Source organism: Rhyacophila brunnea, unplaced genomic scaffold, assembly GCF_057557595.1.
Source record: "Rhyacophila brunnea isolate RB1 unplaced genomic scaffold, BYU_Rbru_1.0 scaffold_11, whole genome shotgun sequence".
Classification (NCBI taxonomy): Eukaryota; Metazoa; Arthropoda; class Insecta; order Trichoptera; family Rhyacophilidae; genus Rhyacophila; species Rhyacophila brunnea.
Genome location: NW_028232763.1, coordinates 9,007,467 through 9,034,126, shown reverse-complemented (window position 1 = coordinate 9,034,126; position 26,660 = coordinate 9,007,467). Strand labels below are relative to the sequence as shown.

General features: G+C 29.4%; 3 protein-coding genes across 3 annotated transcripts; all 3 read left to right on the top strand.

Moving 5' to 3' along the window:
• Positions 1–1,357: 1,357 nt before the first annotated feature.
• On the top strand, positions 1,358–2,540 carry LOC147078340 (cecropin-like). The gene is made up of 2 exons (XM_085960546.1): positions 1,358–1,536; positions 2,179–2,540. The coding sequence occupies exons 1-2, from the start codon at positions 1,426–1,428 to the stop codon at positions 2,263–2,265; spliced, it is 198 nt and encodes a 65-aa protein (XP_085816672.1). The 5' UTR covers positions 1,358–1,425; the 3' UTR covers positions 2,266–2,540.
• A 6,959-nt stretch (positions 2,541–9,499) lies between these two features.
• Positions 9,500–10,387, top strand: LOC147078339 (cecropin-like). Its single transcript, XM_085960545.1, has 2 exons — positions 9,500–9,660; positions 10,185–10,387. Exons 1-2 carry the CDS (start codon positions 9,550–9,552, stop codon positions 10,269–10,271), a joined length of 198 nt encoding a protein of 65 aa, XP_085816671.1. The 5' UTR covers positions 9,500–9,549; the 3' UTR covers positions 10,272–10,387.
• Positions 10,388–24,860: 14,473 nt separating this feature from the next.
• Positions 24,861–26,046, top strand: LOC147078338 (cecropin-like). The gene is made up of 2 exons (XM_085960544.1): positions 24,861–24,971; positions 25,960–26,046. The coding sequence occupies exons 1-2, from the start codon at positions 24,861–24,863 to the stop codon at positions 26,044–26,046; spliced, it is 198 nt and encodes a 65-aa protein (XP_085816670.1).
• Positions 26,047–26,660: the final 614 nt, after the last annotated feature.

Below are 26,660 nucleotides of genomic sequence, written 5' to 3'. Positions count from 1 at the left end.
CAAATATGTAATTAGACGATTTAGATTTATATACTTACTTACCTATTTATTATAAGTTTGAAAAAATATAATAATGACAATTTTATGATAAATATTTGTATAAAGAGAGTTTGAAAGTTCAGTTTTATAAATAAACAAACTTCCATCTCCAAATTATATGAGTAGTAAATATACATAACTCAAAAACATCTCACATATATAGCCACTAGAAAAAAAGACTTTGGAGATTTTTTTATTAAAATTATATTTTATTGAAGTTATCAAAAAATTAAGATATTCCATTATTAACTCAATTAACATGACTCATCACAGAAATATACAGTATTTATGAATATAAGAAATAAAGTAAATGAATGAATGATGATCCAAATAATAGGCGGATGCCGGATACAGATATCGAGTAATTTTTAAGTATTACATACATTTAATTACAAAAGATTATATAGTATTGCATAAGAAATTAACGATAAAAAAAATCTCAATTATATTATATCGGAAAAATTCATATAAGTATTCTGAATTTAATCTTTTTTGAAAGTCTGCTGTGATTATGGAAGAAAATATTTTACAACATTATAATACATAGGTACAATATAATTTATTAAAAAATACAACGTAAAGGAATTCATAGAATTTAATATAATATATGTAATACTATTATTAAATATATTTCAACAATGTACCTATATAATGGCATTTTATACTTGACTTTTTATAATGACTTGCGAGTCCAATGTTATTTTAAAACGTCGTATAATATTTTATATCTATAACACGTGCTGCTGTAGGTATATTGGGATGAAACAATGCTTCTGTATATTTCTGCTAACTAAAAGACAATATACTTAATTATGACGGTTTATTTTCATGTAGTATACATACACAGTTGCTTTAAATTTAGTTATATGATAACTGATAACTGAAGGCATGTTGCTATACAATGTATTTCAATATAATTTGACTGATAAAACGATAAAATACTCTCAATCTTAAAAAAACATCAACAAAACAGCATGCCAAAATAACCAGTTTTATAATGCTTGAATATTAGTTCGAGGAAAAATATCAGCTTGCTCTTCCGCGAAGATTGCTTCTTAAAAGTGAATAATGATTTCTTCGCACCGGTGTTCCCCGCGTGTCCAAAACAGGTTGAATGCTTTCTCCGTACATATACTTACAGGCGTGTTAGTAAACGGGAAGATCCCTACTTTATCGATATAATTAATGTAAAACCCGCGAAGTCGTGCAGTAATAAAAAGAAAAGATTTTTTTTAAACTGCACTCTGGGAATAACCCGGGATGCTTTGCTTTTACATATATAAGATGATGCAGTTACTAAGAGATCATTCAAACATTTCATTTCAAGGCTGTTTAAAGCTAATAAATAGGTATTTAACTAATAGTGAATAGTATCAATACTTCAAAATGCATTTCTCCACAAAGTTTTTAACATTGGCTGTTATCGCTATGATTATGACGACTCAAGTAACTTCCTCGCCAGTACCAGAACCCAGATGGAAAGTATTTAAGAAAATTGTAAGTATAATATTTAATTTAAAATTATATTTGTGAGGAAAATAAACATATGTATCGACTTTGATTTTATTTGAAATCTATATGTTTATAACATAATATTTGTCTAATTCTAATAGAGTATTGGAAATCGATAAATATACATCAAGTGATATACCCATCATACTCTCTGCAATTAATAGTTATTTGAAAATAAATTTTAGTCACTTTTCCCAAGTATCATAATTACATACTTACCATCTTATATTTTTTAAATATGTCAAATATTTATTATTTTGATAATTATTTTTTTAGTAATAGCTATCCAGGAAAGATAAGAATAATTAGAAGTGAGATGCTTCCTGGGTAAGGTTATAACAAGGTTAAAATCTCAAGTGTAAAGAAATATGGGATATACTTAATCACGTGTTAAATAATGTATTGGTAATATGTAATCTGTGTATTTCTTGCATTTTATGGCGTGACGTCATAAAGTAATAAACCGAATCCGATTTCAAAACATTGGTCTATGGTGCATTTATTTTTTATTAAATTGTTCTTAGTATATAACAATTAATGTAATATCATATAAAGACATCCGTGCGAAAAAAACATGAACTAGATATTATTATTATAAAATAATGTCATTATTCTTTTAATTTCCAGGAGAGATTTGGACAGAGAATCCGTGACGGAATCATAAAAGCTGCCCCAGCAATTCAAGTGCTCACTGCAGTAGGTACTTTGGGATGATACAGCAAAATAAGAAGACCCTACATACTACAAAAAAGACTGCAATATAATATAATAGATAATATATGTAAATGCTACGTGATATAATTTTTATTTATTTTCCTAAAAAACACTTCATCATTATTATTTATTATAATTATTATTATAAAAAATAAAGTATTATTAAGAGACAAGATGATACAATCATGACATCTTTACAATTATTCCATAATGTATTAGGATATGAAAATGTATTATTAATTTTACGTTTAATCGGTTGACAATAAATGTTATACTTACCTATATTTAAATAATGAATTTTATTTTATGAAATTATTGTATCATATCGACGAATGAGTGCACAGTTATACCTATGTCGAGTGTTAAAAAAAATTTAATTACTATACACAAAGCAAAAATATTTTAAGTTTAAATATGGTATTTCAAAAAATATTTTTGCACTCAGATTCATATATATATATATATATATATATATATATATATATATATTACGCTTTTGATTGTCGATAAATTTGAATCATTAAAATATACATTTAAAAAATATGTGTGCCGAACCATATGTATTTTTTTCAGTTTGTTATTGTAAATACCTCTTTAAACAATAAATAACCCACTTTTAAATAACATTTTCTTATAGAAGGTTCAAATTTATTAAATTTATATTTATTACATACAGTTAACATTACAAATTATAAATTTAAGACTTTCACAGTGTGACATTTAATAATTACAAGATAAAAAGAACTTTTTATATACAACGTTTTTAAATGGTCTGTTGAATCATATAAACTTGACTTGACTAGCTTAAACGATCAAAAAAAATTGTACTTAATAGAATTGATAGAAATGTCATTTTGACATTTTATATTGATTTCCATAGTAACACGCACGTATATATTGATAATTTAGTTGCTAGGACCCCAGACCCCTAGCAACCAATAATAGTGGATTGGATTACGGATTTCTTCCGAAATAACTTTTCATACAAAACAGAATTAACTGAAAATGAATTCAATTCTACTTAAAGATGGCTAAAAGTATTAAAATAATGCATTGGCATCGTGTTCTGATATATTCTAAAAGTTTCAAATGTCTAGCTAGTCGGAGAAGTTAGTTAAAAATCGATTGCAAGATTTGTACTGGATAAACAACCACCGGACAAATAAGAATACGACCTAATAAAAACGTTGTAAAAAAGAAATGGCATTAAAACAGTGTAAAGAAGAAAGAAATATAATTGCAGTATCATAAAAGGCTTCTAATCGTGTCAAAATATTATTTGTAGACATTATATTGTTAAAGATCACTATAGAAGTTGTAAGTATACATAATATTGTTTGAAATTTCGATGCTTTCCAACTTTATTTCGTTTTTTGGGCTGTCATCGTGTATTCCTCCTTCTCCTCCCTTTTAGTTGTAGATGTCACATTTACAATACCTTCTCTTCATTGCGTCTGCAACGAGGCTAAAATTTTGAGGAAAGGGAAGGAAACAGGAATACCTACACGTTAATAGACAAAAATATAAATACAATAACTCTCACAATCAATAAAATCTATAATAGAAATAACTTTAGAAATCATATATATATATAAATATGTATTTAATATGTCCCTGGCAGTTATTAGTAATCTATTTATTTTATATTTGCAAGGCTAATCTGTATTTTTCTAAAAGTAAATATAAACACAAATCAATACATGTATATACTTATGCAAAAAAAGGTCACGTATAATTAAATTACTAACTATACGTCACTTCAATGATTTTCTTTTATTTACTTGTCTCAACAATAAAACAACACAATAGTGTGTATTGATATTGACAAATTTTATATAAAATGTATTAGTATATTAAAGTAGCAATCAATGACTATTTATCTTTTTATTAAATGTAGTACTTACCGAAGATAATACAATGCTAAGTAAATTATTATTGTGTACTTAACCTTTCCCTTACCATGGTAAAAAAATTACGCCCGTTCCCATGCCGTCCACTCAGTGGACCGCTAGAAATTTGGCATTTTAAGGCATTTTAAAAGCTAATTGATTGCTTCAAAAGGTAAAGTATGTTTTTAAATACTATTTAGTCATCGTTTAACATGTTATTCTGTGTATATCACATGCAATTATCTTATAATCGTGTATAATAATCGGACATCAATAAATGTACGTCATAACCAAACCACGGTGTGTCTCGATCTGTTTTAAATGGAACAACGAACACACGCTGTCATTTCACGGAGAGTGGGGATGGCTAATTCATCCGAAGCGGACGAGGGTGTTGTAAGGTAGAATAACACGTGTGCAGGCGTTCGTTATTACGTTCGCCACATAAAATAATAGATACCTAGCATATTATGAAATAATATTGGCTTCGATATATTTTAATGAACACATTAAGTTTTATTGCTTACATTTTGTCCAATATATAGTGGACAAAAACATATATCTAAATATATATCAAACTCAAAATTTTATGAAAACCTTTTTAGGGCTTCTGAAACTAGGCGCTTCACTTGAAGAGTTAAAAAATACCAACAACATGACGTGTAATAATAATATGTATTTTATATTTAACGAAAAGAGAAGTATGAATGAAAAAGTGTGCACAAAATTGTAGGATTGCCCAAAGCGTACCGAAACTATTATGGTTTTATTTCGGCCTGGGTTTATCTGATTTTTAAAAACTATATATCACCATATTATGTAAAATTTTGTAGTATTAGTTCAATAAAAACAAATAGGTACGTATGACTCACAATGCACTATTTATGTCGGATCTTAACAGTCTACCTCCACACTTCACCACTGAGAAATAATATAATAGTATATTATTATGTATATACCTACATCAGATTGAGTATGATAATATTTATTTATATAATAATATTATTTGGTAAGTACTTATGAAATTAGAATGATTCAGTAATCTTAATATGAATTTCTTGTACCTACATACAATCCACCGATATTATGGACATATTATTATATATAGTTAATAATAATATATAATATTATAACACAATATCATGTAAACACAACAGGTTCACTATGATTATTTATTTACATATTAGGTATGTAAGTAGGTACCTACTTTATAATTTTATTATTGGTACTTGTAAAATTAAAAAATAAAAATGCTGCAAACACTATAAAATATTTTTTGCAACTGTGTGTCTACTTCATAAACAAAAGAAACTCCACGTGTACTACCTAGTTGCACTTAAATTGCATTTGCTGACTCATTATTATTTTCGGATGAAAGCTATTATTAGTGATTTACGACGACAATACAATTTATTACGGTTCAACCATGGACCAACAAAATAATGTCTCATTTATAATCTTTTATAATTAAAAAAACTAATATAGGTAGGTATTAGTAATATCGTCAAAAAAAGGATATTTTAGAATATCGTATTAACCGCACCGCACCGCAATTTACAAAGCTACAGTTAACTATAGATACAAATATATTATTATTGATGCTAGTCATTAGAACATACCTACATTTTCTGTAGCTGTCTGATTTCAATGCAGGGTATTTATTTAAACGGGTTTAATATTTGGGTTTGAATACAACATTTGAATGGGTAGGTACATCAATATTATGAAATTTATCGCATTGTATTATTTTCCTAAAATTCTAAAACAGAATGAAATAATATTACCCTTGCCAATATTTAACATACTGCATTGCCTAATATGATAATAGTATAAACATGTAGAACATGTGAATACGCCACGCCACATGCTGTGCTGTTTTTATTTAGCCCGCTCGAGAATTTTTTTCAATTGCCTATGTCCCACAAACTGATGTAATCTTTACAAACCTTGTAGCAAGGGTCTGTATTCTAAATCCGGGAAAAAAGGTTTTATGACTTGACTAGACAATGGTCAATAGCATTGGATCCTTTTCGTTAATTGTTTATGAATAAACGCCACATGTAGCGAAGTTAACACGGTAAAATGAACACTAATAACATTGCGTTAAGGGTTGCTTTGGCGTTTATCGTCAGATGTATTTGAACAATGTATACTTCAAGGTTCGATATATTATGGGAGGCTATAACTGATTGCATTATTCACAGAATTATGTTGAACAAAGACATACATTTCTATCTCTGACTAACAAATGACATTTTAAAATAGTGTCTCATGTTTACATTACTATTATGCGCGTTTCTCTAACGTATATCTTTCTAGATAGCCCTATCACTGTCTTATCAAAATATTGATTAGACTTTCGAAAAATGATTAATTTTACATATAAAACATTCAATTCAACCACCTATATATTTTTCTTTTTATGCCTAAATATTTTATCTACAAATAGCTAAAAGTAGACGTTTATATACATAATAATAAGTGGGGTATCTATGATTTAAGGTCATTTCTAAACTGCGAGACCATCGTGGCAACGGGAGTGTTAAGTATCTATATAGTTTAAGGTTAATATGATAAGGTTAATAAACGGTCACGGTCATAGGTTTAGGACTATTTGATTAGACATCAAGACAACTGGATGACGGGACAATTGGGCGACGGACATCCAGGTGCCACACAGATATATGAAATGCGCGTATGTTACGATTTGAACTAGCAAGTAGACAAAAAATAATCCATCTACAATAAAGCGACATTTAGAGATGTTGATGGTGTACTTTCACATTCTTATATAACACAGAACCTTCTCAAGGTTACCACAATACGTATGGTTAATAATCATAACTACTTGCACTTATTATATATATATTTAAAACATCGCACGATATATAAAAGTACTTCGAAATGAATATAACATTAATACTCGTACTATCGACCGAGGGTAGTTGATGGAATTTTAATTTGAATTTAAATTCTAATGGATTTAAGTTTAGTTTTGTACTATTCCATTTGAGAGATAAATAGAGCACAGTCGCATAGCCTACCTATCGTGAATGATCAACTTACTTTTCCTAATAGCCCATTGCTGTATCCTATTTGACGGTTTACACGCGAAACTATATGGTGTAATGGGAGATATTGATATAAAACTTTTATATGCATGTATGTATGTATACGTGTGTGTGTATATATGTAAAAATATTATTGAATATTTGTTTAACTTATAACCTTTTAAAGACTGATATAATTGATATATCGCATTACATTAAATTCCCAATAGGTACGTTGCCACTTTTCCCAGTATTAACGATTTTACACCTCTTGAGTGTAGTATTTTTATTGATTATAATTACTATTGATCTATTATTAAGATTTGACGATTTATACACTTAACGAGTGTATTATTAGTGATAAGGTAGGGGTTATTTACAAACACTTCAATTATTTATGATTTGTTTGTTATATTTTTCATTGTGATCCTTGACTTGATGGATAGGTGATAGAGTTTTTACCTACTTTATTGTATTAATTTATTATATAAGTAGGAATTAACTGTATTCGTTGTCAGTGTGTATTTACCTTTTGGTGAGTGCACATAGTGCCAGAAGATGGTGAAAGGCAAAAGCCAGGTCGCAAAAAACGACTTAAATGGAATAGTATAAAAAATCCATTAGAAAATGATTTTGATGGGTTAAGATTTCAAACTATTAATTTGCTCACTTTAATAAATTTTGGATGAAGGCAGTTTGGTTAAAGAGTAAAGGGGTAAGTAGGGGAATGGCGAATGAGTTTAGGAGAATATTTTCTCCAAACGAGTCGTTATAAAGAAGAAAAACGACGTGGATGAAAACCTATGAGATATGTTCTTTACAGTAGACTAATAGGCCGAATAATGTATGAGCAGTGACGTCCCTAGATAAGATGCTGCCCCTAGGTAGCGCCAAAATGCCGCCTCATTTTTTATACATTATTTTTATCATCCTTTCATGAGTCCAATATCTTAGAAAATGTGTGGTATGGATACATTTCTAACAAAATATCAGACTAATTATTCGCAAATATGCACGTGTTGTTTCTGGTCGTCGAAGGGCAACGGAAGTAAACTAGATATCGCGAACCCGACAAAACCAGTGAGCTGAATTTTTTAATGGAAAGATATTTTTGTTATTACTAAGTTTAACCCACGGTGGCCGCGCGGCTTAAGCGTTGGACTATCCAGGTTCGAATCCTGGGTCTGGCAAGTACACATATTGTATGGACCTAATAGGTTGAGCAAGTGGCTGACATGCATTTCTCGTAAAAAACAAAATCTGTTAATACAAACCTCCACTCTGTGGAGGCACATAATATGATCCCATTAGGATCGGACATGGTCGAAAAAAAATTTTGGTAGCTATTTATATATATTCCAAATGATTTTCCTCGATTTGCCACCTTTCGAGTAATTACCGCCCCCAAGCGACACTCAATCTGCCAACCCAACGGGACGTCACTGTGTACGAGCCCTATAAATACCTATATTTACGCATCAGAATTGTGTACATATAGGTAACATCTGATCCTTTATGGTGAATCAATGAAATGCAGACTTTTTATTTTATATATTGATCGAAAACAACATTAATTGTACAATTATTTATAGTATTTTAAAATACTTGGTGGTTTTTACCGTTACATAATGATATAACTACATATTAGTAGATAATTACTAATAGTCATTACGATGATTTAGTTAAAGTGAAATAAATACACACAGGTTTGCGAAAACCGCAAAGATAAACTCACTGGCAATAGTGTCAAAAATGGCAATCGAACCTGTGATGTTTGGTCTGAGAAATTAATACCTTACGCATTGGAGTATGTCACCCGCTAACTGATAATATATTGATTAACTGAGAAATTTTGCAAATAGTAGAAATAACAAGAATAAGATACTGTTTACACACGAGGGAAATTACCTTTGAAAGGCTCTCTTATCAGTTTGTAATATAAGTCGATACATTTACATACAATAGCACCTATATGTAAGTTAAAGGAAAATTATTATTTGATAGTATTTTAGAAGCAATTTACATTGAAAGAATTTTATAGATTCAATAAATTTAAGCTCAATCATTATATTGAAATATACAAAAAAAATATTTTATAAAGAAAAATAATATATCGTTGTTTAAATATTTAATGTTAATGAGTTTCTGTATCTATTTCAAAATTCAGCGATTTACTCTTACGAGGTATTGTTTTGCCGATATTGTTTCCAATAGCACGCAATCAATCTGGTATATATACTAACAGCAATTTGCTTTCATATAAATTATTCGAAAACAGTCACTAAACAGTGAGCTTTCAATTAAAAAACACAAACAATTTAAAAAAAAAAATACTTAACTTCAAAATGACTATGTCTGTAAAATTCTTCGCCATTTTCTTGGTCGCTATGGTTGTCGCATCAGAAGTTGCTTCTTCACCTGTCCCGGAACCAAAATGGAAAGTCTTCAAGAAATTTGTAAGTCTTCCTTTTCTTCGTCTCTTTGACATTTTTTTTTTAATTCAAATATTTATTTTTACATACATAATTTTGAAAAACACTTCTGAGAAAATATATTATAACGAATAGAAAAAAGTAAGACACCCGGCAGGAAGCGAACCTGCATCTCTTGGGTTTACGCCACATGGACATTTTCCAATATGCTAATAGGTGACATACTAATTACGTCAAATTTTAACTATTGGCCTTTATATAGGTACCTGCTCATCAGCGCTCTTCCAAATTTTGTATGTTCAATAATTAGAATGGTACATTCTTAAGTCTTGTGAATTATTCGTTGAATAAAAGAAACAGTTAATTAAAAAAATATTTTTACGTCATAAATAATAATATACACTCGGTAATTTTTATAATATTCACAACCACACAAAAATAATAAAGCTCATTCATACAACTCATGACAGTTCATAGCTGTTGAAATAGTAAATAATCATACCTTTTAAGTAGTTAAAAAATATTCATATTTTTGTTTTTGTTTTCAGGAACATTTGGGGCAGAACATCCGGGATGGAATCATCAAAGCTGGACCTGCAGTCGCTGTTGTGGGGTCAGCTGCATCGCTTGGTTGACGAACCTTACTAGTTTAATTATATTGAATTTACATACATTTTTTTAATTAAATTTTTCCGTTTTAAAATAAGTGACTTATTTCAATTTTCAAACCAAATGTATTCATATTAACAATACCGTGATGTCTTACAAAAGTTTTAATTGTACATAAATACACAAGATAAAAAGCTGCATTTTTAATTATTTTAACTACTTTCTATAATATGTACATAAATAACTTCAGGACACATTAACATTAGTATTAGAGGAATGGCATCATCTTGGATAGACATTAATCTAGCATTAATCTAATCAATCGATTTATGATGACAATGCAAATAAGTCATTGTTATAAAGATTTGATTTTAATACAAATTTAATTCTACTAAAATAAATATTGACTTGTGTCATTTAATTTTACACGTCTTATTGTTAATATTGTGTAAATATTATTAATTCCCCATGCGATTCTCTATGCAATCTATGATTTTAATAATCTTTATAATGTTTTTTTTAATGTTTTATCAATATCATCTCAATAAATAATGAAGTATCTGAAAATTAAAAATTGTTTTGTATTCTTCCATAAATACATTTATCTGTTTTATATGCGTAAATTAATTTAATTTATTTTATGGTGCCAACTATCAATTCATGGTAGAAAAAAGTATTGTATTATTAATTAAATAAAACGCAATGTTATGGTACCCATTCCACTTTTTTTTTATTAAATACTAGCTGAAGTACCCGGCTTCGCACAGGGTCGCTTCGTGGTTATATTTATCTTAGATATTTGAAAAATAATAAGAGGTAATTATTTTTTTAATATTAAAATATCTGTGTAATACAATATGGCAATATGAAAATAATTCTAATAGGAGTAAAGGTCAAACATAAGAACACTAAATTAAAAGCGAATCCAAAATATGAAAACGTTATTAATGTTATTAATATGTAGTAAAAAAAAAAACAAAATTGGATGGAACAAACAAACAACAAACTTTGTATTTTATATAATAATAATTTAGAAACCTTTGCAGGTGTGCGCACAACAACTGACAAAAGTTTCATCGCAATCGGATGAATGGTATAGGAGCGCATACGAATAGTAGAAGAAGATGATTTTCTAAATCAGAAATCTTCGTGGGCATGCGCATGACAACTCACCAAAGTTTCATTGCAATCGGATTAATGGTATAGGAACGCATACGAATAGAAGAAGAAGAAGATGGTTGTACTAATTCAAAAACCTTCGCGGGCGTGCGCACAACAACTGGTCAAAATTTCATCACAATCGGATGAATGGCATAAGAACGCATACAAATAGAAGAAGAAAAAGATGATTGTACTAATTCAGAAACCTTTGCGGGCAAGGGCACAGCACTTGATCAAAATGTCATTGCAATCGGATGAATGGTACAGGAACGCATAAGAATAGAAGTAGAAGATGATTTTCTAATTCAGAAATCTTTGTGGGCATGCGCACGACAACTCACCAAAGTTTCAATCCAATCGGATGAATGGTGTAGGTACGCATTCGAATAGAAGAAGAAGATGATGGTTTTACTAATTCAGAAACCTTTGCAGGCGTGCGCACGACAACTCACTAAAGTTTCATTGCAATCGGATGAATGGTATAGGAACGCATACGAATAGAAGAAGATGGTTGTACTAATTCAGAAACCTTCGCGGGCTTGCGCACAACAACTGGTCAAATTTTCATCGCAATTGGATGAATGGTATAAGAACGCATACGAATAGAAGAAGATAGAATGAAGAAGAAGAAGAAGATGATGATTTTTCTAATTCAGAAACCTTCATGGATGTGCATACAACCACTTACCAAATTTTCATTGCAATCAGATGAATGGTATAGGAACCAAGGAAGAAGAAGAAGATACTTGTGCTAATTCAAAAACCATTGCGGGTGTTACCACAATAACTGACGAAGGTTTCATCGCAATCGGATGAATGGTATAGGGACCATACGAATAAAAGAAAATAGAATGAAGAAGAAGAAGAAGAAGAAGAAGATGGTTGTACTAATTCAGAAACCTTCGCGGGTGTTGGCACAATTATTGACAAAAATTTTATTGCAATCGGATGAATGGAATAGGAACGCATACGAATAGAATAATATAGAATAGAAGAAAAAGAAGAAGAAGAAGATGGTTGTACTAATTCAAAAACCATTGCGGGTGTTACCACAACAACTGACGAAGGTTTTATTGCAATCGGATGAATGGTATAGGGACCATACGAATAAAAGAAGATAAAATGAAGAAGAAGAAGATGGTTGTACTATTTTAGAAACCTTTGCGGGTGTTAACACAACAACTGACGAAGGTTTCATCGCAATCGGATGAACGGTATAGGAACCATACGAATAAAAGAAGATAGAATGAAGAAAAAGAAGAAAATGATGATTTTTCTAATTCAGAAACCTTCATGAATGTGCATACAACCACTTACCAAAATTCCATTGCAATCGGATGAATGGTATAGGAACCATACGAATAAAAGAAAATAGAATGAGAAAGAAGAAGAAGATGATGATTTTTCTAATTCAGAAACCTTCATGGGTGTGCATACAACCACTTTCCAAAATTTCATTGCAATCGGATGAATGGTATAGGAACGCATACGGGACAGACACACAGACAGACAGACATACATACAGACAGACAGACATACAGACAGACAGACATTCATTTTTATATATCAGTATAGCCTATACTCTTCCCGCAAGTGCAAGCAATAAGTTTACAAAGTTTTATCGCAATCGGATGAACGGTATGGCTGCGCATTAAATACGAACAAACAAACACACAAACACACAAATATTAATTTTTATATATTAGAAGATTAAGCTGGACCGTTTAATATTTAATAAAAAGTAGAATTAACTATTAACTTGCATTTTATTCAATTATAATAAGAATATAGATACAATATAGATAAGATCTATTTAATATACATTTATAAATCTGTACCTAAAAGCTAGAGTGTCGTAGGTAAAATTTTGTCAAATATAAGTTAAATATAGATATTGTACATAATTTATCATATCCATCGTAATATAAATCCTAAAGTATTAACACAATAAACCCGTTATCACATTAAAATTAAGAGCATGGGGCATTCCTCGGAATTTTGGCTCATAGATAGAGCGTTAGCATTAGAATCATTAGAGGCTTGGGTAGGGGAGGGTTCCTTTTAAGGGAACGAATAAAAAAGATAGTTGAATATTAGGGAATATTAATGCATATATGACTAAATAGGAAATTCAAATTAACCCCTCTGAATTAGGTATTCCTACTTAATTCCACACATAAACATAAGAATTGCCGTACAAAGTGGTTCATATCTCAATCTTTTTTTGGCTGCTCTTGGACAGGATGGAATACCCTGAGAATAATGTCATGGGCCAAAAGAGATTCCCAAATATAAAACTCGGAACTATAAACATTACTTAACTGAAATTATATACTTAATAAAAAATAGTAGGTATTTTTTTCGGTGATAGATACTAAATTAATATGATTAATAACGTTATTTCGTTTACTTACATTAGAATTTTTCCATAATGATACACAACGCAAAATGACTCATGGACCACAGTTTTCAATAACAACTAGAATAATTACAGTCAGTCTACTCGTCATATGTAAATATACATTGAATCTTAAATATCACTATTACTTCGCCAATCACTACACATATAAGTACACACATGCGCCATATCCCTAGGTCCAGCACCACATCCCGTGTCTTTTAATATATTATTAGATCTTTGACTAAAGGCCTTGTCCACATCGTGCGTTTTGACTAACGCGTTTTATCTCGCGCGCATTCCAGGTACATGACGTGACCTCATTGAGCCGTCCATACGTACTTGTGCCCTGATGACTGTCGCACGCGGTCGTGGTACAGGTGACCTTATTGAGGTTTACACATGAATTCGTGGCGAGACATGCGCCATGTATGTGGACAAAGCCTAAGTGGTGAAAAATATTCAACATTTTAGTAACATAGCGTCATTAAAGCATTGCCTGTTATATGATGGAAACTCACGTTATTATTATGTTTTTAAATATTTTATAATTCAATTAATGTGCACTAATTCATCCATTTCACAGTTAAGCTATTACTAGAATCATTAACAAAAAAATAACACATAATAATTCAACAAAATATAAATCATAATATTTTAATAATTTTGCATTTTTTTGAATTTTTAAATAAGCACTGTCATTAAGTTTTTCTTTGCGCTAAGAGGTATGCCCTTAATACAAAGTATTTAATATTACAAAGAGTTAAGTAAAGAGTTTAATATTACTTATCAATGAAGAATCATGGGAAACTATTCTAATCTCTTGACCTTTCTGATAGCAGTATATTATTGTTTATAATAATTAATAATAATCTTACTAAACAATGCAAAAAAGGGGCACTGGCAGTCTTATCTCAAGTAATTTGTAAATAGTTTCTTATCAGTTCATGAGAATTTTATTTGTATATAAATAGAAAGACGATTTTGTAACATATATTCGAACGGTAACATTGATTGACAAACAGTGAAGATAGCAAGAAATTTCATTTTCAATCAAATAAACATGAAAATGTCAGCAAAATTGTTCACCATTTTTTTAATCACTATGGTTCTGGCGTCTGAAATTTCGAGTTCACCTGCCCCAGAGCCGAAATGGAAAGGATTCAAAAAAATTGTAAATATGTTTTTGGTTTATTTTTTGTACCTACCTGTAAAAATCAACGTTATTGGTTAGGTATATTATTTATAATTAAATATTGATATTATTTTCACTGTATCATTCTCAATCATGTACGTTGTCTTGATAGATTTTTATCAGGCTTAGTTGTAAGCCTATTAGGTAGGTATAAGTTAATCACATACAGCTACATACACATTTTGATTTTTGATAGTTAAATCATTATACTGTTATTTATGCTAGAGTAGCATATTTACATAACAAGTTCTAATTCGACTCTATAGTGTGCTTTGTTCCTTTATTTCTTTCATCATTTTTTTTATATGGCCAAAATAATATATTTTGTAACGTTTCTCTATATTATTTGTTTTTGTTGTGGTAGTTTGTGCGGTTTTTAGGAATCAATATCATAATTATGTTGTCTGCACAAAGCTCCGTGAGCCCATCGCTCCTTTTTAATATTTGGCAGTCGTTAATGACATTTCACATATTATAATTTAACGAAGTGCTGCCATCACATAGACAAAACTCATCGTGTATTGTTTGAATCTTTTTTAGATACACTCTTAGTTATCCGTGACCTACTAATATCTGTACAAGTTTATAGAGTAAAAATAGCACAATATGCACATTTCATATTTGTTAATGCTGAGATGTAATACCTATATCCGATATGAGCCAAGAAGACATTCAGATTTTAAAAAAAAAATTAAAAAATACTTGAATAATTATTCGACTAAACACTAATTACTAAATTTACAGTTTTCCGAAAATTCGTTTATTAAACCAAATTAATTTAGTACAATTTCATTTTATAAATGGTTTCATATATTTTTTAATAAAGTCTACTGATTGATTTTCTCAGACAGGTTGTTCTTTATAACTAATCTATAAAAGATAATAATATAATATTATTATGAACTTTACCTGTTTGAAAAGACAATATTATCAAGTTGTAAATTTAATACGTTACATTTTTTAACATATTTTTGTAATAAGCATATACAGCTATTATAATAGCAACATTTTTTTTCATTTTACAGAAACACTTTTTCCACAAGATCCGTGAAAGCATAATCAAAACCGGACCTGCGATCGCCGTCATGAGCTCAGCTGCACAGCTTGGATAGCGACATCTTTCATCAGTAGCTGTTAAATTTATAATAATAGCTTACTATGACATCTGTGATTTTAAATGTTTAAGAATAGTAAAAATTGTCTTTAGCCCTTGCCGTATCAAAATCAATACGTGTGTACCTACATGTTTTTTACATTCAATAATAACATGTAATTATAAATATAAATAATATAATATTTCGTGATAAGTAAGACAATATATTAATAAAAAAGTATTAAATAAATTAACAATATTTTTTTTACACATTTTACGATATTTTATGTCACACTACGCATTCCAAATAGCCCCGCCAAACTATACACGCTCCGCACCATCACGGGACCCTACGTTTGGGGTGAACCATATTTTTTTATGAATGTAAATGTCTCAGGAGCAGTTACACAATACTGAGGTCACCATGCACTCAAATGTGTTTTAGCTGAATTTACATGACTTTAAGTTAAGAGTGCCCATGGGAGAGAGGAGCGCGAAGAGGCAACATTAATAATTTATTCCACATAGGTAGAATAGTATAGATATACCATCATAAATCTCCAGTATTCGAACGTAGAGCTAAGCACACAATCTTTCAATTACATTAATTCTCTTTAATTTTTAAGTAAAATTTGATTATTTATTTTTTATTTAAAAGCGAGTATCAAAGAAATAAAGACTACAGACCAAATTTATCCATATCTAAAAAATGAAATATTTAAAAAAAAAATTTTTTAAGTGAAATCATCAACAGTGTTTAATAGGTATATATTATGTTATAGTGTAATTGCAATTTGATGTTTGATATGTCCTTTAAAATCAGATATACCTAATGCTAATATCTTTGTGCTTTATGTGCATATTCTATATATCGGATGACCTTGACTTTTTTTCTAGGATATATATTTATATATAGGCACATAATTCGTTGTTAACTCTAAATACCTAAATTATCGAGTTACCAACTTTTGGTAGCAACCCCACGAATTGTCAAATGTTGGCATGTGGCGCCCTCACTCAGCGGAAAACTTATACATAACTTATATACTTATTATATTATTATGATCAATAACCAATACCGACCTTCTTAGGGCTCTAGTGTACACAAAACAGCGACTGCATGCAGCACTCTTTTAAGTTTAATCCACCGACTCAGATACTCATCTGAACGATACTCACCAGTTTTATCGCTAAGCAGTGCCAACTTTTCTGCCGCCGTGAGTACAAAGGGTCAAACGTTTCGAACCTGAATGGGTTGATAATCTTATCATTTTTAAATATCATGACGTGTAGGTAGATGTTAAGTATCGAATATAAACTATGTAAGTAATGGATTTTTTTAAATTGACATGTATAAAATAAATATAGGTTACTATAACTACCTACTTAATCAAATAGTATTACTCTCTTTTATTGAAAGGAATTGTAAGAAAGTGTTATTTTTAAATCGGTTATTTACCTAGATGAACAATAATTATTTATTTTAATGTCATTATACATAAGTATGTATGGTAATATTGGTGTCTTTTACATATTATTATAGATAACAGTAGGTTTCAATAAAATACTGCGGGGATTCCTTGTGAGAATGCTTCTGTAACATTTCAAAGAATTTACCATTTCATAAGTTTACATGATAAATATGTCGATATTTCTTTAATAATATCACAATATTGTATTCACTTATGTTTAGTATAAAAAGCCATTCTCTACAAATAGTAAATCAATACATAGAGTATAGCTAATCATTTGAAAGCATTTTTTCCAACTCAACATAAATTATTCACAATGAACAAGACAGTCAATTTTTTCACCATTTTTTTGGTCGCCATGGTTCTAACATCACAGGTGGCTTCTTCACCAGTCCCAGAACCAAAGTGGAAAGTTTTTGAGAAATTGGTAAGTTCTTTGTTAGTTTTTTCATCCTCGTTTTATTATTTTCCATTCAATAAAAATACCCACCTACCTTAATTTAAGATTATAACATTTTCTTCCTCCATTCAAGTCTGTGCAACTCCTAAAAAAATAGTAAGTAAGAATATGATTAATAATATTTCTCACAAAATCAACAATTTTGTGAAAATTTTGATGTTTTGAACCTTATCAAGCACATATATACTTAAAATTATAATAATATGGTATATAATGTGATAACTTCAGTAGTTTATGGTTACTTATCTAAATATATATCATATATGTAAAGAAAGAGTGTTAAGGAATTACACATATTTGCCAATATGCCATAATATATACAATATAAAATTATGAAAAGTCATGAAATGAAAAAAAACACGTTAATTGAAACAACTCAAAAACATGCTTGCTATTTTACAAAAAAATGCATTGATTATATTTTTGGCCAACGTACTTTCCGTGCAATACTAATCACGCCAAAATGTTGCAAGCGCGGTGTTAATTTCACGTTCAGTTAACATTGGTGACCATCTTTCGTGATTTCAAAATACTTGAAACAGATACTTGCCTTATTGATGATTTGAGATTTCTATAAATTTTCATGTATAATAAACAAGATTTAAGAATGCAGCATTCGTTTTTGAATACCCACGTAATTTGGTGCATTTGATTTTTTTTTACTCTTAGGTATATTTCTAAGGTATTCCAGATAAATGATACACCCTTAAAATTGATATATTATCAATTTAATAAAAATAATTTAATTTGCATAATTACCAATCTTTTGGTTTTTGGTTTGGTTTAAATTGTGTTTATTAGGATTAATAAACTGTATCTTCCAATCATATTATATTAATATTGTATTTTTTGATAGGCAATTTACGTTACCTATGTATAATAATATTTGAAATAAAATATTTGAATAGTTTCTAATATCATAACACGTTAACAAAAGTATGTATGTTTTTATTTGAAGGAACACATGGGACAAAATATTCGAGATGGGATCATCAAAGCAGGGCCCGCGGTCGCAGTTGTGGGGTCAGTTGCAGCTCTAGGATGACCACTGCTAACTGAAATCCTTTCCTTTCATTTGTTTAATAATATCATTTTAAATACCTATATATTATAATCAATGAATTTTTATGTTAAAAATATATACAGTTATAAAAGTAGTACAGTATAATTACTTAATTAAATAAATTTAAAGTTCACTTCCTAAAATGTTTGTTTTATTATCCTACTGTAAACTTACTTAAATGCCGTACACTGTATATTATTATTCAAGTACATAATTGCATCGTGTTTCAAAAATAAACACCCTTTCCCTTTATTGACAACATTCAACAATAGAAATGCTTAGTTCCAGACCAATATACGTACGTCCGCATACAAATTCTGCAATGGTTTGTAAACTTTTGCCGCTGTATTATAAACGTTAAGCACGTCCACAATTACTTATTCGAAACTCAACGAACGCTCATACCTAATAAAATTGCTATAAAATTATAGGTCGTTTTGACAGTCCACATCACACAAATTGGCGTGCTTCAATAAAAAACAATATTCTAAAATACGACACATTATTCATATTACCACAGTATTGCATGTTTGCCAGTACATTTGCACATGTAACACAAAAAAGACATATACAAGTAATTTGCATTAAGCAGTATGTCTATATAAAATTATTTGATACAGATTACACAACTTTAAAATAGTTTTTCATAGAATGTTCATATGGTCAACAAATGAATCTTGCGTATTTCCTATAGTGAGCAGTGAACTTTCTATTAAAAAACACAATCAATTTAATATAAATATATTGACTTGTATTATTTAATTTTACATCTCTTATTGTTAATATTGTGTATATATTATTAATTCCCCATGCGATTCTCTATGCAATCTATGATTTTAATAATCTTTACAATGGTTTTTTTTAATGTTTTATCAATATCATATCAATAAATAATGAAAATTAAAAATTGTTTTGTATTCTTCCATAAATACATTTATCCGTTTTATATGCGTAAATTTATTTAATTTCTTTTATGGTGCCAACTTTACTATCAATTCATGGTAGAAATGTATTGTGTTATTAATTAAATAAAACGCAATTTTATGGTACTTATTCAACTTTTTTTTAATAAATATTAAACTGGACCGTATTAATATTTAATAAAAAAGTGGAATATAAATACTATAAATTTGCATTTTATTTAATTATAATATATTTATTTAATATATATTTATAAATCTCTACCTAAGAGCTAGAGTGCCGTAGGTAAAATTTCAAAAATAAGTTAAATATAGATGTTGTGCTTAATTTATAATATCCATCTCAATATAAATCCTAAAGTATTAACACAATTAAGCCGTGATCACATTAACATTAAGATCATGAAGCATTCCTCGGAATTTTGGCTCATAGATAGAGCGTTAGCATTAGAGGCTTGGGTAATGGAGGGTTCCTTTTAAGGAAGATGTTTAAAAAATATAGTTGAATATTAGGGAATATTCTCTGAATTAGGTACCTACTTAAATCCATACTATTCTATTTTCAAAGCATGATCCTGGACATTCCTTAAACGTTGTAGATAATCGATTTATATAATTTTGAAGCCTTATTATCCTTTATATTTATTTTAAACATTTGATGACTGCATAAAGTATTTTTATTACATAAAATAGTATTCTTTTAAACCTCTCGCTCTAATGTTTTAGAATATAGTCATATTTCAGTACATAAATATGCAGTGGTGTTAAGATTTTTTACATTTATTAATTTTTAAACGCATTTATAAAACCATCAGTATAATTTATGTCGACATTATAGTGAAATATTTACGATAAAAGATTATATTGATAATCTCTGTGATCCCAAATTTGACAAGAATTAGGCATGTTATTATTCAAAAAATGGCCAAGATTAACACATTTGAAGATAATTCTAAAGATACTAATTATAAACTATATCTTTAGCCATTCAAGTCTGATAAACATCCTACGAATAATGATTGCTATATAATAATTATTGACCTAAGAATAAGGTAGTGTTTTTTTAAACACGCCATTTATTTTGGCATTCCCCAGTGGTTAAGCTACAACATACGGCCGTAGCCATAAATTGACAAACTATAATTAAAATAGGGAGTAAAATGATATTGACGCGTGTGTTTGAACATGTACCGTTTAAAAAAAAAAGATTTTTTTTCGGTTAGGTTGACTAGCACGTTTTAACTCCCGCGCATTCCAGGTACATGTCGTGACATCATTGAGCCGTCCATACGCACTTGTGCCGTGATGACTGTCGCACGGGGTCGTGGTACAGATGACCTCATTGAGGTTTCCACATGCATTCGCGGCGAGACAGGTGAAAAATATTCAACATTTTAGTAACATAGCGTCATTAAAGCACTGCCTGTTACATGATGGAAACTCACGTTATTATTATGTTTTTAAATATTTTATAATTCAATTAATGTGCACTAATTCACCCATTTCACAGTTAAGCTATTACTAGAACCCTTAACAAAAAAATTACACATAATAATTCAACAAAATATGAATCATAATATTTAAATAAATTGGCATTTTTTTGAATTTCTAAATAACTATTGTCATTAAGTTTTTTTTTGCGCTAAGAAGTATGCCCTTAATACAAAGTATTGAGTTTAATATTACTTATCAATGAAGAATCATGGGAAACTATTCTAATCTCTTGACCTTTCTGATAGCAGTATATTATTGTTTATAACAATTAATAATAATCTTACTAAACAATGCAAAAAAGGGGCACTGGCAGTCTTATCTCAAGTAATTTGTAAATAGTTTCTTATCAGTTCATGAGAATTTTATTTGTATATAAATAGAAAGACGATTTTGTAACATATATTCGAACGGTAACATTGATTGAGAAACAGTGAAGATAGCAAGAAATTTCATTTTCAATCAAATAAACATGAAAATGTCAGCATAATTTTTCACCATTTTTTTAATCACTATGGTTCTGGCGTCTGAAATTTCGAGTTCACCTGTCCCAGAGCCGAAATGGAAAGGATTCAAAAAAATTGTAAATATGTTTTTGGTTTATTTTTTGTACCTACCTGTAAAAATCAACGTTATTGGTTAGGTATATTATTTATAATTAAATATTGATATTATTTTCACTGTATCATTCTCAATCATGTACGTTGTCTTGATAGATTTTTATCAGGTTTAGTTGTAAGCCTATTAGGTAGGTATAAGTTAATCACATACAGCTACATACACATTTTGATTTTTGATAGTTAAATTATTATACTGTTATATGCTAGAGTGGCATATTTACATAACAAGTTCTAATTCGACTCTATAGTGTGCTTTGTTCCTTTATTTATTTCATCATTTTTTTTTATATGGCCAAAATAATATATTTTGTAACGTTTCTCTATTATTTATTTTTGTTGTGGTAGTTTGTGCGGTTTTTAGGAATCAATATCATAATTATGTTGTCTGCACAAAGCTCCGTGAGCCCATCGCTCCTTTTTAATATTTGGCAGTCGTTAATGACATTTCACATATTATAATTAAACGAAGTGCTGCCATCACATAGACAAAACTCATCGTGTATTGTTTGAATCTTTTTTAGATACACTCTTAGTTATCCGTGACCTACTAATATATGTGCAAGTTCGTAGACTAAAAATAGCACAATATGCATATTTCATATTTGTTTACGCTGTGATGTAATACCTATATCCGATTTCAGCAAAGAAGACATTCAGATTTAAAAAAAAAAAAAAATACTTGAATAATTATTAGACTGAACACTAATTACTAAATTTACATTCGTCCGAAAATTCGTTTATTAAACCAAATTAACTTAATCAAATTTCATTTTATAAATGGTTTCATATATTTTTTAATAAAGTCTACTGATTGATTTTCTCAGACAGGTTGTTCTTTATAAGTAATCTATAAAAAAATAATAATATAATATTGTGAACTGTAATTATTAAGTTGTAAATTTAATATGTTACATTTTTAAACATATTTTGTAAAAAGCATATACTTACAGCTATTATAATAGCAACATTTTTTTTCATTTTACAGAAACATTTTTTCCACAAGATCCGTGAAAGCATAATCAAAACCGGACCTGCGATCGCCGTCGTGAGCTCAGCTGCACAGCTTGGATAGCGACATCTTTCATCAGTAGCTGTTAAATTTATAATAATAGCTTACTATGACATCTGTGATTTTAAATGTATAAGAATAGTAAAAATTGTCTTTAGCCCTTGCCGTATCAAAATCAATACGTGTGTACCTACATGTTTTTTACATTCAATTATAACATGTAATTATAAATATAAATAATATAATATTTCGTGATAAGTAAGACAATATATTAATAAAAAAGTATTAAATAAATTAACAATATTTTTTTTACACGTTTTACGATATTTTATGTCACACTACGTATTCCAAATAGCCCCGCCAAACTATACACGCTCCGCACCATCACGGGACCCTACGTTTGGGGTGAACTATATTTTTTATGAACGTAAATGTCTCAGGAGCAGTTACACAATACTGAGGTCACCATGCACTCAAATGTGTTTTAGCTGAATTTACATGACTTTAAGTTAAGAGTGCCCATGGGAGAGAGGAGCGCGAAGAGGCAACATTAATAATTTATTCCACACAGGTAGAATAGTATAGATATACCATCATAAATCTCCAGTATTCGAACGTAGAACTAAGCACACAATCTTTCAATTACATCAATTCTCTTTAATTTTTAAGTAAAATTTGATTATTTATTTTTTATTTAAAAGCGAGTATCAAAGAAATAAAGACTACAGACCAAATTTATCCATATCTAATAAATGAAATATTAAAAAAAAAAATTTTTTTTAAGTGAAATCATCAAGAGTGTTTATTAGGTATATATTATGTTATAGTGTAATTGCAATTTGATGTTTGATATGTCCTTTAAAATCAGATATACCTAATGCTAATATCTTTGTGCTTTATGTGCATATTCTATATATCGGATGACCTTGATTTTTTTTCTAGCATACATATTTATATATAGGCACATAATTCGTTGTTAACTCTAAATACCTAAATTATCGACATACCAACTTTTGGTAGCAACCCCACGAATTGTCAAATGTTGGCATGTGGCGCCCTCACTCAGCGGAAAACTTATACATAACTTATATACTTATTATATATTATTATGATCAATAACCAATACCGACCTTCTTAGGGCTCTAGTGTACACAAAACAGCGACTGCATGCAGCACTCTTTTAAGTTTAATCCACCGACTCAGATACTCATCTGAACGATACTCACCAGTTTTATCGCTAAGCAGTGCCAACTTTTCTGCCGCCGTGAGTACAAAGGGCCAAACGTTTCGAACCTGAATAAATATAGGTTACTATAACTACCTACTTAATCAAATAGTATTACTCTCTTTTATTGAAAGGAATTGTAAGATAGTGTTATTTTTAAATCGGTTATTTACCTAGATGAACAATAATTATTTATTTTAATGTCATTATACATAAGTATGTATGGTAATATTGGTGTCTTTTACATATTATTATAGATAACAGTAGGTTTCAATAAAATACTGCGGGGATTCCTTGTGAGAATGCTTCTGTAACATTTCAAAGAAATTACCATTTCATAAGTTTACATAATAAATATGTCGATATTTCTTTAATAATATCACAATATTGTATTCACTTATGTTTAGTATAAAAAGCCATTCGCTACAAATAGTAAATCAATACATAGAGTATAGCTAATCATTTGAAAGCATTTTTTACTCTCAGCATAAATAATTAATTATTCACAATGAACAAGACAGTCAAGTTTTACACCATTTTTTTGGTCGCCATGGTTCTAACATCACAGGTGGCTTCTTCACCAGTCCCAGAACCAAAGTGGAAAGTTTTTGAGAAATTGGTAAGTTCTTTGTTAGTTTTTTCATCCTCGTTTTATTATTTTCCATTCAATAAAAATACCCACCTACCTTAATTTAAGATTATAACATTTTCTTCCTCCATTCAAGTCTGTGCAACTCCTAAAAAAATAGTAAGTAAGAATATAATTAATAATATTTCTCACAAAATCAACAATTTTGTGAAAATTTTGATGTTTTGAACCTTATCAAGCACATATATACTTAAAATTATAATAATTTGGTATATAATGTGATAACTTCAGTAGTTTATGGTTACTTATCTAAATATATATCATATATGTAAAGAAAGAGTGTTAAGGAATTACACGTATTTGCCAATATGCCATAATATATACAATATAAAATTATGAAAAGTCATGAAATGAAAAAAAACACGTTAATTGAAACAACTCAAAAACATGCTTGCTATTTTACAAAAAAATGCATTGATTGTATTTTTGGCCAACGTACTTTCCGTGCAATACTAATCACGCCAAAATGTTGCAAGCGCGGTGTTAATTTCACGTTCAGTTAACATTGGTGACCATCTTTCGTGATTTCAAAATACTTGAAACAGATACTTGCCTTATTGATGATTTGAGATTTCTATAAATTTTCATGTATAATAAACAAGATTTAAGAATGCAGCATTGGTTTTTGAATACCCACGTAATTTGGAGCATTTGATTTTTTTTTACTCTTAGGTATATTTCTGAGGTATTCCAGATACATGATACACCCTTAACATTGATATATTATCAATTTAATAAAAATAATTTAATTTGCATAATTATCAATCTTTTGGTTTTTGGTTTGGTTAAAATTGTGTTTATTAGGATTAATAAACTGTATCTTCCAATCATATATTAATATTGTATTTTTTGATAGGCAATTTACGTTACCTATGTATAATAATATTTGAAATAAAATATTTGAATAGTTTCTAATATCATAACACGTTAACAAAAGTATGTATGTTTTTATTTGAAGGAACACATGGGACAAAATATTCGAGATGGGATCATCAAAGCAGGGCCCGCGGTCGCAGTTGTGGGGTCAGTTGCAGCTCTAGGATGACCACTGCTAACTGAAATCCTTTCCTTTCATTTGTTTAATAATATCATTTTAAATACCTATATATTATAATCAATGAATTTTTATGTTAAAAATGTATACAGTTATAAAAGAAGTACAGTATAATTACTTAATTAAATAAATTTAAAGTTCACTTCCTAAAATGTTTGTTTTATTATCCTACTGTAAACTTACTTAAATGCCGTACACTGTATATTATTATTCAAGTACATAATTGCATTGTGTTTCAAAAATAAACACCCTTTCCCTTTTTTTTTTTTTTTTTTTTTTTGTGATTTTACCGAGGCTTTGACTGCGACTCGCTGTCATATCGCTTCTTCTCTTCTAGAAGGAGATCCGTCGATCAGGTCCTCACTCCTATTCTGTTAAATAACTTTACAATTTTGCCTAACTCTTCCGTCTTACCCACCGCCAGGACACCCTTCAATTCGTCGACATTCTCATAGATATCTGCAATTCGCAGCTGTACTCTGTGAACTTCATATTTGGGGCATTGCAGTGCTATATGTACAATGTCCTCTAAAACATGACATTCATCGCAGAGCTGCGATTCGCTTCTTCCCATGAGGACATCAAATCTTTTGCCCATGGTGTGC